Source organism: Diadema antillarum, unplaced genomic scaffold, assembly GCF_040938485.1.
Source record: "Diadema antillarum isolate AM-2024a unplaced genomic scaffold, OU_Dant_1.0 seq00000791_RagTag, whole genome shotgun sequence".
Taxonomy (NCBI): Eukaryota; Metazoa; Echinodermata; class Echinoidea; order Diadematoida; family Diadematidae; genus Diadema; species Diadema antillarum.
Genome location: NW_027271678.1, coordinates 1402834 through 1418143, shown reverse-complemented (window position 1 = coordinate 1418143; position 15310 = coordinate 1402834). Strand labels below are relative to the sequence as shown.

Here is a 15310-nt window from a genome sequence, read left to right as displayed (position 1 = left end):
ACTGTAACCGAATCCTAAACCGTCGTTTTCTATACAAAAACTATACAAAACTATACAAAATTTATGCTCTCTTCTAAATGTAATATTCAAACGAAATTAAAAAGGTACCATCCCATTTCGCATAACTTTCCAGTGTATGATGAGTATTCATCAAACGGAATATGATATATGCGTGATTCCTTGTTTTCGTCATATGCAGGTATTCTATTTGTTCGGTTATAACGAAAGAAAACTGCCAGTACCGAGCAATTCGTTATAACGGGAGTGCACTGTACAAATTAAAAAAAAAGATTAATAAAGGTCCTATGCTAATTATTTCTTGTTTTTACCCAAGTCAGATTGCATGTTTTAATCCATATCCTGCATATACATTGGTAAGCCTTTAGATGCAAAGTAGGCCTACAAACATACTATGAAACTAACTAAAATGTGGATATATGTTGACAACTGCTATATCTAGATTTCATTTTCTTTTTTTTTTCTTTTTTTTTTTTGTTGCTAAATTTGTACCCATTTATGTGAATCGTTGTTGCATTATTTGTGCAGTCCTGGGTCTTGCTGAACTGACTGACTGGCGGGATTCTATTGTTGGGTTTGGTGCAGACGGAGCTGCCACAATGCAGGGCGTGAACAGAGGTCTTGCTGCAAGACTGCAAGCGGACTTTGAATGGATTGTCTCCATTCACTGTATGGCACATCGCCTGGAACTTTCAGCTGGGGATGTCATCAAAGATTGCAAATTGGTTCGCGACATCCTGGACATGATGGAGATGAACTACAAACTGTACAAGGTTTCTCCAAAGCTGTACAGAGAGCTGCATGAGATGGCAGAAAATGATGGGCGGCGAAAAGGTCCGGAAACCTCAGCGCACGCAAGGAACTAGATGGCTTGCTCATCTGGGGAATGCTCTGGATGCAATCATGAAAAACTTTGCCCCGCTGATGAGCCACCTAGAGGATCTCATCGCAGACCGTCGATCAAGTGCTGACATTCAAGGGAAAGCCAAACGAATCCTGAAGATCATGACAGATTTCCCAACACTCAAGTTCATGTTCTTCTTGCAAGACATCCTCGACAGTATGAGCAAGTATGTTGACAATTGCGTTCCATTGTTATTAGCTCTACACCTGTACATACCCTCACTGTCTTGTTTCAGACATACAATCCAGATTTTGCAATTACTTAATGCAAGAAATTACAAAATGTAAATTCAGGGGTCAAATTTCTTGAAAACAAATAAAGATGAGATATATAAAATTCATTTACTGTTTTGTTTTACTTATTTTTTTTTTGATTTTCTAAGGCAGGACACGGGAGTGATTATGAAGTGCAGCGTAAACATGTATTGCATGAAAGAGTACACATATAAAACTGTTAACTTATTTGATTTTTTTTTCTTGTCTTCATGATTTCTGCAGGTTGAGCCAAAATCTGCAGAAGGATTCATCCAGCCTTGCAGAAGCTTCACGTGCAGTGGACGCAACCTCCTTCCAACTAGGAAGTCTGGCAAAGAAGCCAGGAATGTATCTCCAGTCATTCCTGGATGAGATGGGAGAATCCAAGGACCAGACTGTATTCAGGGGACAACAACTGAAAAGGACAGAGATGGAAGAGGAGTTTGAGGCAAACAGGTAATCAGTATTACCGATCAGTACTAGTACTTGATTTTCAACAGAAAATTATAAAATTAAAACACAACCTGCATTTTTGGTACCGGGTATTTTCACATTAGAATTGAAGTTAGATTTTTAGGAAGAAAAAAAATTGACAGTCATATAGCTTTTTTCTAAAAATAAGAATACAGAGCTGAAGCTTAATCTGCTTTATGACTACTACCATTGCGTAAAGGCTAACCATTTTTTTTTTTGGGGGGGGGGGGGACAAGATTAGCTTCAGTCTTCATAACAAAAAGAAATACAATGTATGATAGTTGTTGGGTTGTAGCAGTGTCAGATGTGTTGTCAGTATATCAGTTATAGTTAGTCTCATTGTCCAGCTATATGTCTAATTTGTTGTTTGTTTTTCTTTTGCATTTGTAGGTCAGACGTGGTGAGTAAACTGCAGCGGCACCTCACCAGACGGTTTGAAAGTCTCAGACGGGACGAGGTGGCTGCTGCAATTACCATACTCAACACCCGTCAGTGGCCCCAAACAACAGAGGACCTTGAATCATATGGCAACGCAGCAGTAGATTTCATCTGCAGGCATTTCTCCACTGTCTTGACGCAGCACAAATGCGAACTGGCAAATGTCATGTACGAGTGGCAAGAAGCAAAGTTGTATGTCAGTAGTTTGCCCACAATGAAGAGACACAACGCGTGGATGGACATCATGCTGGACGAAGAGCTGAAGGCACATATTCCAAACTTCATGCACCTTGTCGAAATCCTCACCGTCCTGCCTCTCTCCACTGCAGCTTGTGAACGTGGATTCAGCTGTATGAAGCGGGTCAAGTGTGATTGGAGGAGCTCACTGAAGGTTGACATGCTGTCGAAACTGATGTTCGTGGTCCTCAACGGTCCGGAGGTGAAAGACTACAATGCAGCTGGTGCACTCAACGTGTGGTGGAAATCAGAGAGAGCACGTCGTCCAAATTACATGGATTAATTCGCTGCTTATCCCTGTCAAATGTGCCTGCCCATCTCAAAGAAAAAAACAACAACCACAAAATAGTCACAGATGAGAATTCACTTCAATGGATGAACTTATGTTATGACCAACTCACTTTTTCTTAAGTTTGTGTTAACTGGGAATTTTTTTTTTTTTCTAGTACAGTTAAAATTTGGTAACCGTAACTTGTCTTAAAACAAACCTAAAATCAAACAGTAGCAGCTTTTCTATGAACCTCTTTTTGGGGGAGGGGGAAGGTGCTGCTTTAGGAAATTTATACTTCTGCTGAACACACCTCATACCAGTTGTAACTCTCTCACACATGTATGGGTGGGACCTCCATTTCATGCCCTACCGGAGGGACAGAGTGTCAAAAAAAAGTATACAGAGTATATTCAGCATCAGGGTATGTGGATTTTGTACCCCCCAAACTATACCAATCGTGCCAAATTTTACAAGCGCAAACAATAACTTATTATACGTCCTGTTTCTTGAAGTTATGAAGATGTCTTTCAGATGTATGACACTGTTATTACTACTTTATAAGTTTTTGGAGAATATTTTTTTTATATCTATCCTATGGTAATTTAAGGCATGGTGTATAGGGACCAACTAAGTTATTATCATGAAATTAACAGATAACTTCCAATAATAAAAACTCTCACTCTCTTGCCACTGTTATTTGTTTGTGTTGAATAACGTGCCCATTTGTGCCCCCTTAGTACATGTATTTTACTTCATTCAGTTTTATAAGTGTGTTGAATGGAGAAACAACACGTTATCGTGCATATTTTTGTATATTTGTTTTTCTGCAGCAAACAATCAGAGAAAGCAGTTATAAACAACTTGCAAAAGTAAACTTAATTTTAAGCCATCTCATGACTTACGTGTTTTATTTATGTTGAATAACTTGTCAAACCGTTGAATATTGCTGCTGCTGTTGCTGTTGTGTGTGTTTCACTGCACTGATATGTGTGGGTGTGTGTATGTGTGTGTGCGTGTGCGCGCATGCGCGAGTGTTCGGGGGGGGGGTAAAGGTAAGCAACAAAAAACAGCAAAAAAAGTTTACACAGTTTTTTCTGTTGTTGACCGGTAAATTTTATGTTCGGACCGGTAAAAAATGGGAAAACTGGGTATCTACAGGTCCAACAGGGACATGTCGGACCGGTAGAAAAAATGGGTTAGTGTGCAGCCCTGGGTATCTTGTCAGAAATCTTGGAGCAGCAAACCAGAATAATGACGTCATATTCTAAGAAAAACTGATTTGCGCTTGCGCAATGAATGAACTTTCCCATGCTGCTTCGATCCAGCGAGCTGATTGGTCGATGCATTGCAGCGTACTGTTACTGTGCGATGCGAGGTGGCTACTGCGGATGCCTAGTAAACTGCACATGCATGCTATGAGAGTGGGACGCGGTGTGTCGATAAGTATAATGTATGTAGCAGTGTGCTGGGGACCTCGCTATACCTCAAAGACAAGCACTTACGTTATCAGAACTGTCCTATTAAAAAGAATATAGCAAAAATTTGAATATATATTCGGCTATGATACCATTTAAATGCAGTTGCAAATTCTTGACATTGGATTATTCGGACTTAACGCAGATTTTACTGCACTATAGTAAGTAACATTACAACTACGAATTCCCGGTACGAGTTACGATCAGAGTACAGCAGTGCCGTACGGCACTGAAGTACAGGTGACGTTAGAGCGACAAAGATGTGGGTACGTGGGACTGTACCCTGTCTTCCCGTGTGCGAATGACTATGAAATTTCGTGCTCGGAACGAAGGTAGAAAGTGCACCACTTTCGATTATTTCCAGACATATCCGGACGCATGACTTCTCGAATGTGATATTTTAGAATTCCGGAAAGAAATACATACTTAGTAACATATTGGAAAGTTTTTTGTTGTTCACGAAGTCAAAATGTGAAATTTTAGCAACGATTTCTGACAATTATTTTCCGTTTTGAAAGTGAAGTTATGCCCCATTTTGGATTATTTTCTCGTCGTTATTTAAAAAAGTTAACATAATAATAGGTTAAAATGAGGTTTTTACTTTTCATAACCGTTTGAATTATCAAAAAATATGAATAAATAGTAAAGTTACGGCAGTTTTGCTGCGACACTTTCCTAGCGGTTTTCGTGCGAAACGTGTTCATTCAAGAGGAAAGCGAGGTCAGGTCAAAATGAAAACAGTGAGTTAATTGCACCCGTCCGCTGTGACTGTATTGTGGCTAGATATTGTTATGAGACATGTTGACTGAAAATGTTATGTTATTCCGTAATGTCATTGTTGAGATATTGACGACACAAAATGTGGCAGAAAGAAAGAAGAATAAAAAACGAGATATGAAACTCGTCACGCTGACGAGTTAGGTGATACGCTTGGGGTCATCAGGTGTCGGTCATCTGTGATCGACAAAGAAAAGAATGTGATATAGGCACCTTGAAGTTATATTGAGCGTGCATGCAAAACCGTTTCTCTAACCACTCGGCCACGGGACATCCCCGGAAATGGTAAGGCAAAAAAGAAATGTATGGATATTACAGGGGGAAAAAGTCAATGCCCACTCAACAATCGTGGCCGCGTGAACATGTATTGCATTGCTAGACGGAAATGCGGCCTTGTAACAACTGATGTCGCTATGCCATTTCTGGCAACTTGGGAAAAATACGCGCCGTAGACATAAAGCCTATAATCGGCTGGTTTTGATACCTTGCCTTTAATCACAATTTTCAGTGTGATGACGTCATCAAAGTACAAAACAATGACATGGTCTTGAAAGACAAATGTTCAAAGTACAACACCTCCGTCGTCGTCATTACATACTATGATCGGTTAGACAAAGTGAGCCTGCAAAATTTTGCAGCAGTCGAAGCAATGTGGTCTCCAACACAAAAAAGAGGGATATGGTGTGTGTCTGTGTGTCTGTATAGGTGCGTTTATATACGAACGTGATTTCTACATGGACGAATATGTAATACAAAATTGAAGAAAAAAAGTAAAATAGCTAAGTATTTTGTTTCGTGATCTTGTGGGGTTCGAACCCGCAACCTCACGTCTCTGAGACGTCGCCTTTAACCACTCGGCCATACGTCTCGGCGAGAAAACATGAGGAACGTAAACTTATGTATGTGAAAGCTGAATCGGGAATCGTTTTGTCCACATTCCATTCTCATTTTCAGTTTTAAACTGCAAATTGTCAACCTGATGATGAGATTTCAAAAAATAAAATGCATGATTACTGAAGCTTATTGTCTCAGCTACATCATACTTAAGTTTCAGAGGAAATGAAGCAAAATCAGCTGAGATAAAGGTGCTTAAACGTTGTCAAGTCAATGCATGGTTTTAAAAAAATCACCTCCCATAGACATAACACGTAAACTTGTCCGATTTTGCATCTTTACCTTTAATCACAATTTAAGTTATGATGACGTCATCAAATTTCAAAACCATGACTTGGACTTAAAAGGCAAATGTTCAAAATACAACATATCTGAATTTGGGATAATATTGAGCTTAAACAACAGAGATACGAGCAAATGAATGTCAGAAACAGTACCTCAAAAAAATTAATTCCACTTTTTTGATTTCAGATGATGATATGATGACGTCATAATGTATTTAGGGAAATATTGATACTTGAAACGTTATTTTCAATTCATATGCTTTTGTAATATGCAATAAAAACATAGGGTCACCTGACGTTTTAAAGAGCTATGGCGAAATAAACAAAGACATGTTTTTCGCTATATTTCCACATAGACGCGCACACGAAATTTCAACTTTGACGCCAGCGCATTCCTTTGTTATAGGTCGAAATTGATCGAAAATCAATGGATATTGTTACTTAATGTATCAGGAATCCAAATCTGTCAAAAAATGTGCATTTTCATGTTGCTTACGCGCACTGCGCGCGGAAATGTGCGGACGGACGCGAACGCGCGGAACGCTTAAAATTGTCTGAAACTTCGAGATTTCCCATTGGGAAGTCGTTTTAAGCATTTAAAAACTTTGACGCGCGCTAATGCGCGCGTAATGATGTCCTGGGTAATTAGCATTAAAAAGTAAGATAGAGCGTGACCTGAACTTTATGTCCAACGAAAATGATACAGAAATGACCTTTAGTTATGAAGTTATGATCGATCATGTAACATGGTCCGAAAATCACAAAATGACGCCTAGATGACGTCATAGATATGTTACTGTCATGAAAACCTAATTGTGGCTAGATATTGTCATGAGACATGTTGACTGAAAATGTCATGTTATTCCGTCATGTCAATGTTGAGATATTCACGACACAAAATGTGCCAGAAAGAAAGAAGAATAAAAAGAAAGAAAGGAAGATTTTGACAAACACAATAGGTGATACGCTAAAAGCGTATCACCTAAAAAGAGAAATTTTGACAATCACAATAGGTGATACGCTGATAGCGTATCACCTAATTAAAGGGTGTGTACAGTTCTGGTCGAGGTGTAGATTTAGCTTTTAACATTTTGCGTGATATTCAGAAACCACTCTATGAGATGTAAGGGGGAATGCAGTTCTAAGGGGTATCAAAAGTTTATTCAATGGCTGAGATATCCAAAAACAAGGTGAAACAAAGAGATCCTAATAAAGTTGTGGCATGTCGCCTTCATAATTAGCACTTTTTTGGATATCTCAGCCATTTGAAAACCAATTTTCATCAAATAAATGCTGAATCCTTCTTAAATTACATGCTCTTTCATATTTCATAAGAGGCTTTTCATTATCTCACTTAGGAATGTTCAAAACATGAATCCCCACCTCAACCAGTACTGTACAGTCCCTTTAACTTAAGCTAATCTTCTGTCTCACGAAGAGAGATAAACACAAAAAATGAGGTAATTATGAAAATCATCATTTTCATGTTTATCTCGGTTTTCTTCTTGTATTTTGTTGGAATCTTTGAAGACTTTGAGTTCATGTAGAAAAGGGGCTATATAAATATCATTATCATTATTATCTGTCACCATGGCCTTCCTGTTGGACTGAGGCACATTTGCCACACCTGAGTGGGCTTTGTTAACTTTACAACTCTGTCAAATTTGGATGAATTACTGAATGCAGATGATTAAGGCTTGGCAAGCTGAGTTAAATGCTGGGGCACACGACGGGCTGATAGCCACGGTAAATATGGGAAGTTCTAGGTGTGTGCTGAAATGACTCATCACCATTATCTCTTGCCAAGAAGGATTTATCTTTTTTTTTTTTCCATTTTTCTCATTTCATTGAAAACAATTCATAGCCCACTCATGGCTGCTACCATAACAACAGGCTGCCGGCAAACGCAGCAAAAAAAGACACTTTTTTTTTTTTTTTTTGGCTCCAGATGCAATCATTCTCCCACAAACAATACAATGGCTGGAAGACTTTATCTGAAATTTACATGAAATTGATGTTATGATGTAATATTAGCAAAGTTTGTAGCATCTTTGTTTCTACTGTATATGTATGTAACAGACTCTACTTTGTTTTCATCAAAAGGTACCGGGTGTAAGTTTTTTTTTTCCTTCATATTATATAACAGCACAAATATGTAGGGCATTGACGATGAAACAAAATAGAGCTATATGCGAAAGACGAAATAAAATAACATATCAAATACAATTAAAAACGAGAATGAAATCCACAAGGTAATATCATTAAAACAAAATACCACTTTGAAAGAATATAAAAAAAAAAAACATCAGAACTAACATCATACAATTCAAATAAAATGAAACAAATTGGAATGAAATAGTATCGCCCCCAAGGGGTGTAAAATCTTTACCTCAGGGATGAGGCTGAGGATGGCGTTACCACACAGCGTTCCAACAGCTAGAGACACGAGGTACATCAGGACATGTTTATACAGCCTTTTGTTCATGAGGGGAATGACCCAGACTCCAACAAAGGCACCCATGTTGATGATGGTGACGAATAAAAAGCCATAACCCCAGACTGGGAAAGGAGATCAGACATGGATCAAGGATTAAAGACATAATTTTAATACCATTTGCAGATGGAACAAAAACCCAGCATTAGTGCTAGGAAATAGTTCCAAAATGTGAGTTTGGGATAGAAACAACCACTGTACAAATTTGATTTCATAAAATCAATGTTAATTTGTTAAATACACAAAATGTGAACAATAGTCAAAATCAAAATGTTGAGTAGTTAGACTATAAAAACCATCTAAAATCATGGTTTAATGAGAAAAACACTGATATCTCCTTATCAATATTTTAGGCTTTATTGAAAAAATTTCATGGTATCATCAGCAAGGCATTACGCATAAATTTGCTATCTTGGATACAAGTTCTGAAATCAATCATCACAAACAGAATGAACTTGCATAAACTTACATCGCAGATATCCATACCAATCAGTGACTACCAGGTTTCTCTCAGTGTGAGATTACACTGTGAAATATTGACAGGTTTATCCACTACTGTGCACAGGTGGGTTTCAGATAATGGTGCAGTTGAATGCTGTATGCATTAAGTTAATAAGCTACACATTAGCAAGATTAAACTGCGATAGTTTATTTTGATATACAAATGATGCACAGGATAGAGTGCGTTAGTGTAGGCGTAGCTCACTCTCGGGTATTTACAATGTAGTGCAACATGCACTCGGCTTCGCCTCGTGCATGTTTCACAATTGTAAATACCCTCGAGTGCACTACGCCTACACTAACGCCACGAAATAATCCTGTGCATCATTTGTTTTATAAAATGGGTCGAAAATTCGAAAACTAACATCATTTTTCAGCGTTTTTCACGTACCTTTGTGGGTCAAGACGTCCGAAGATGTTCGTCCCAAACTTTTACGCACGTCGCACTCGCGGAAGTCCCGCACATACAGTATAAGTATAATGGGGGGTTGGGTTTCCGGACACCCGCATGAAAACTTACTTATTTTACATAGAATATGCACCCTTTACCTTAAAGACTTGATATAGACTCCTCATATAGGCCTACTAGACAACATACTCCGAAAACGGCGTGAGAATTAACCTGCTAAATCGTTGGATTTGCTCTTCAAAGTGACTCCATGTACGCGTCCGGTCCCATAACGCTTGGTCTACTGTACTGTACAAAGTGTACGTATAGTACAGTATACGTACGTACGCCACATATGTTATGCACAAGGGAAGACAGGCCGGCCGGCCGGCAGCCCGAACTAGAAGTTGTTTACAGGATTGACAGCGCGTACGCGTATGCATGCAATTCATCAAAGGAGCCGCCGCGCGCACAGACGATCGGCAATCTACCATAGGATTACAGGCAGTGCAGTTGTACGGAAGTAAAGGAAGGAGGTGTGTCTCATTTCAGCGCTTCCTATTGGCTACATTCTTGAACCCATTTTATAATACACATTATCTCTGACCTTAAAACTTCATAACAATTTGCCAGGAAAGGCCATAGCTAAGGACAGAACTTTTCTGTCATACTGTATCACTTGCACAGTGTTACTTACAACGTAGCTTGGTGAATTCGATCTACTACATCTCTCTCTCTCTTTTTATACAACGTAGCTTGGTGAATTCGATCTACTACATCTCTCTCTCTCTCTCTCTTTTTAATGTGAACATAAAACTTCATTGCAATTACATTTTAATGACGGAGATGAAATTAAATTCACCAACCTTGATATATACATTTGTTCATACCAGGCATTTTTTTTTCAAAATCATTTTTTTTTTCCTTTTTACGACCAGGTGCATTTTAATTTAAAAGAATTCTCTTTTGGATGCTAAAAGGATTTATCTGTGAGGCCCTACACTGTAAGACCAAAAGTTTTGTGTGCATTTTGCAAATTTTGAACACTCAAAAATTTGTGAAATTAAAATGCACAATAAAGTTCTTGTCTAAATTAAAATGCATTGAACATCAGTGGCAATTGGAGAAGCTTCAGACAGCAAGAAAAGGCTGTCAGCTCCAATTTGAGAAAATTTTATGCTGTGAATAATTCATGGTTTTACAGTAAGTTTCAAAAATATCTAACAATCTTCTCAAATTAATTTTCTTCTTACCTTCAGCAGATGAAGCTCCTACATGTACAAGGGAAGGAAAGAAAAAGAGATAAAAGATATCAATATTTTCACATGAAATATCACTTTTTCCTCTATTCTTATATTCTGCACTATCAGTAATCCACACTATTTCTTATCATACACAGAGATTCTGTTATGTTTGGTTGAGAAGGCTAATGACAGCCATCCATATTATTTCATCTGATAAGAGTGTTTTGTCTGAAACAATCAAACACACAGTATCTATTCTTGAAGACATGGCATTCTTTGAAGAGTAGTGCTACAACTGACCTTATATGGTATGCTTTGAGTTTTGCTTTTTAACCCATTCAGGACGAGCTGAATTTGCTATAACAGGCATTTTCCAGACACCTGCCTGATAACTGCGATAATGTGCCATGATACAGTAGTGTACAATATGCGTTTGAGGTTATCCCAGAAGCTGAGGTGGAATAGGGGTCATGGGAAGGTCACTTTTAACTCTCCAGTTTGTTAAAGGGATTGTATAGTTTCAAACGGAATGGGAGTTCACATTTCTACATTTTTTGATGATCATTTTTTGTGATGAGAAACCTCTTATGAAATATGGAAGAGTATATGTGACCGTGCACCTAAAAACGAACATTAAGTCGCACACACTAATTTTGCGTGAGGACTGAAAATAAGTGATATGGGTCAACCTAGCCGAACTTGACTTTTTCATATTTTCTGAAAGAGCGGGTCTTCTTTTACATTATGCTAAAAATTGGTATCATAAAACGGGCAGGAAAGTGTGTTTTTTTAGCAGTTTATCTCGAACATTTTTGGTAGAATAGTATGATTATAGGTGTGTCTTTAGAATCCCTTTTTCATTTCTAAAAAACCTTGTCCCCACTCTTCACTTTCAACTCCAACAACTTTTGAAAGGATAGTGCTACTGCTTTGAAAGTTGGCATTAATTATGGACAGAATGTGTTAATGAGGCATGTTTAATTTCAGTTTAATCTGACGATCCCTTCATTGTTGTTACTCTGGTGGTTTACTTCCTGTTTTTTGTCCCATTCATCGCACAGCCAGCACGGTTTGGTAAAGATTAAGCGCTTGAATATAGACACTGTACTTCAGAGCCTCTTTTCTCAGTTCACACATTTCCTGAGTTTGTGCTTTCTTTCCAATATTTAGATAGGTTAGGAGAGTCCATTTGATTTGAGTTATACATCATTTTAAAGCTTAACGTCTGCTCTTTCAGATTATGGTCTTAACTAAAAATTCATGTCTGGCGACTTTTTGTTTGTTTTGAGGTGCAGGGTCACATATGATTCAAACTTTATTTGACGAAAATTGGTTCAAAATATCTGGTTCAAAACTATCCAAAACAAAGTGATCATAATAAAAGGTGCGACCAACTTTTATTAGCATTGCTTTGTTTTACTTTGCTTTTGTATATCTCAGTTATTTCAAAACTGATGTTAATCAAATTGAATCTGAATTCCTTGTGGAATTGTAAGCTCTTTAACATTTCACTGAAGGTGCGGTTGAGACCTCTCAGGACTAAAGCTGAACAAAGCCAAAAGTGGACCATTCCCTGATGTGCTCTAAAAGATAACCAAAAGCGCACAAAAAGTTCACATGTGAAGAATGCATGTAACATATCATAAAATGTAAGAGTTCATGCTCTGTGTTCGGGACAGCTGTAAGTAGTTCAAGTGTGCCAGGTTAATGACCCTTTTGCTTCAAAATGCATGACCCCCTCTGAAAATAATTCATGAGGTACACTTTCTCAAGAGAGTGTACTTGAATGCTCAAAGTCTGGCATAGTACAGTATGGTAAGCTTTTTAGTTCAGTTCGCTTTGGTTCGCTTTTTGTAGAGAGCTTGAACACATCTCCCTCCCTGAATGGATACTTTTCTCAGTCAAAAGTAAAGGGATCAATATAATTAGTCAAAAAGCAAATTGGTTTTGACACCATTTGTGTACAGCACAGAAAAAAGTAAATTGGTGAAGACACACATTTTGAGTACAAAAGGTGCCAGGTGTGTTGAAATTTATATCTTCAGGTAAAATTGAAATTTGAATGGAAATCAGCCAAAGACTGAAGGGTTAGGGAAGGCTTTTTTGTTTGCTTAAAAACATTTGCTAAAGAATATCTTGGCTTTCGATAGCTGTTATTACCTAAATAGAATATGTTCCCTCATAATGCAAGATAAGCTGAGTGATAGTTTTGACTTACAATTTCTTTTTTTTTTTGTACTAGTTTCCTTTTGCAGTTAATGAACTTTATGATGTTGTCAAATATCAAATATCACATTATTTTTTATTTATTTATTTATTACAATTGGTTAATCTGTGGTATCATAGCAAAAACAAAGTTCTTGCCCTGTGGTCACCTGTAAATGTTTTTATTAATGAGCAAAATAAGAGTTTATTCAATTTTAGGGTAAACCAGTTATAGATTTATCAACTGGGTTCTCTGATAAACATCAGAGGAACATAACACAAGGAGATAAATTAATTTAAAAAAGTATTTGCCTTGTCATGAATGGTAGAACAGTGCAAAATTTAAAGACTTGAATGGAGTGAAAAAAAAATCTGGAATCATCCAAACTGTCCATCAATCCAATATTTTGAGGTCTTGTTAGTGGACAGCAAAGTGTCAGTGAAATTCTGAGAAATATCCTCAAATTTCATTGATAGAAACAACAAAAAGGCCTAAGAAAATGAAAGAAAGTACTTTTCAGATCTTGTAAAATTATAAAGAATATCTTACGTGGGTCATTTAATTGCCTTTAATATTGGTCATTATTGCATAGATCTGCATTCTGAACTTTGTCCACTGGATGCCATGTTTTGTGTATCCAGTTGATTTTAATCAAATTCTCATCAATTTCTGCTGTGACTGAAGTCTAATATCCTTAAATATTGTCAAGTGAATTTGGGAAACATAGTCTATTGCAAATGAAGATGTTAAAACATACGTTGTATCAAACTTCTTGAATTGATACCTGATTAAAAGTAACAATAAACTGAACTGAATGATGCAAAGGTAAGATTTTTACAGAAGACTTTGCGCATCACCTGGCATCCTAAATGATTCGTTCTGATCAATTAGTTAGACTTCTTTTCTTCTTTACTTTCTATTATTTATCTTTCTTGTTTTTCCCCTAGTGCCATCTACATTGTATCTCCAATAAGTTGGTGAGCTAGATTTTTATATACTTTTTGCTTTTGAATGAGAATTAATTCCATACATCCCCCAACTTAAATGTACACTCTGCCATCTGCCACATACAACAGAACCATCTACAATGCGTACTTGCGTGCATCCATGCGCAAGCAAACAAAGGTACACCAGTGTTGAGAAGTACAACAGGCAAGAGTAGTGGAGAGATGTAATGGAAGTCTTTACCATTATTTGGATGTTTTATTATCACCATGCCTGTGATCATCATCTCACTGTTGCAGTTTTACTAATTATTAAAGGGCTCGTACAGTATTGGTGGAGATGAGAATTGGGCTTTTAACTTTTTGCGAGATACCAAGAAAACACTTATGAAATAGTACAGAGCTTACCATTTTAAGAAGAATTCAAAGTTTATTTGATGAAAATCGGGTTTGGAATGACTGAAACATCCAAAAACAAAGTAAAACAAAGCGATGTTAATAAAATGTGGGTCCCACACTTTATTATAATCGCTCAGTTTGGGATATCTCAACCATTTTAAAACCAATTTTCATCAAATAAATGTTGAATTCCTCATGGGATTACATGCTCTTTCATATTTCAAAAGAGGTTTCTCATTATCTCACAAAAAAAAAAAAAAAAAATGTTGGAAACCTGAAATTAAGTCTCAACCAAAACTATGCGATCCCTTTAAATTTACTGATGTCTTACTATGACTTGGGGCTTCTGTTCCATTAAGAGACGGCTCCATTCTGTGTAGACCACTCCTCACCAGCAAATAGAATGTTTGGTGTATGGATTCTCTGTATAAACATGGTAAACAGACAAACATTTTAAATAAAAGAAAACATCAACAACATCAGCATGAGAGTTTCTTGGAAGCAGCCCAACTTCAGTACGACTACCCTACTAATAGGGATTTGTTCTTTAATGGTTCGTACAAATGTAAGTTTAAGACCATTGACATGAAGCAGAACTTGATTCCTGACGACCAGATACAATTGTACAGACTGATCTTTCGGTCAAATTCTGATACCCTACAACACGTAATTACACAGCCCTGCCGGTGTATGCGTTAAGTCGCGAGAGGCTAACTCCAATTAACCCAGGCATTCCTAGAACTTTAGCTCTTGCAAGAGCTAAACATGACTTTGACCGAAAGATCGGCCTGTATCTGGTCGTTGGGGATATGCTCCATGGAGACTGCGCCTGGCTTCATCATGTTCATGGCATCCAAGTTTACGGAGGAGAACTGTACTAAAAAAGTAAGAAAATGATACATGTTTTAAAAACTAAAACCTCCTCCGGACAGACATTTTTTTTTTTTTTTTTGGTCTAAATATGATTCTATATTCTGTCATTCAATTCAATTCAATTTACAAAGACAATGCAGTTTGAACCATTGCCTGAAGTACATTATGCATGTAAACAGGAATTTAGGCCTAAGTCATGAATAAAGTCGTAGGCCCTACTTGTACTAGCTCGTAC

At 37.4% G+C, this 15310-nt stretch overlaps 2 protein-coding genes across 2 annotated transcripts in view; one reads left to right on the top strand and one right to left on the bottom strand.

Moving 5' to 3' along the window:
• The window catches only part of LOC139739243 (metal cation symporter ZIP14-like), a 31093-nt gene extending 16473 nt beyond the window's left edge, over positions 1–14620 (bottom strand). Inside the window, exons 1-3 of the mRNA XM_071649859.1 lie at positions 14534–14620; positions 10663–10680; positions 8416–8585 (exon numbers count right to left, since the gene is read on the bottom strand). Of these exons, the coding sequence (XP_071505960.1) occupies positions 8416–8585; positions 10663–10680; positions 14534–14573 (228 nt within the window). The 5' untranslated portion in view covers positions 14574–14620. The remainder of the gene's footprint in view (positions 1–8415; positions 8586–10662; positions 10681–14533) is intronic.
• On the top strand, positions 762–2618 carry LOC139739262 (zinc finger protein 862-like). Its single transcript, XM_071649874.1, is given in 4 exon segments — positions 762–836; positions 838–1088; positions 1420–1632; positions 2041–2618. Coding segments are annotated over 4 exon segments (1107 nt in total). The 3' UTR covers positions 2609–2618.
• Positions 14621–15310: the final 690 nt, after the last annotated feature.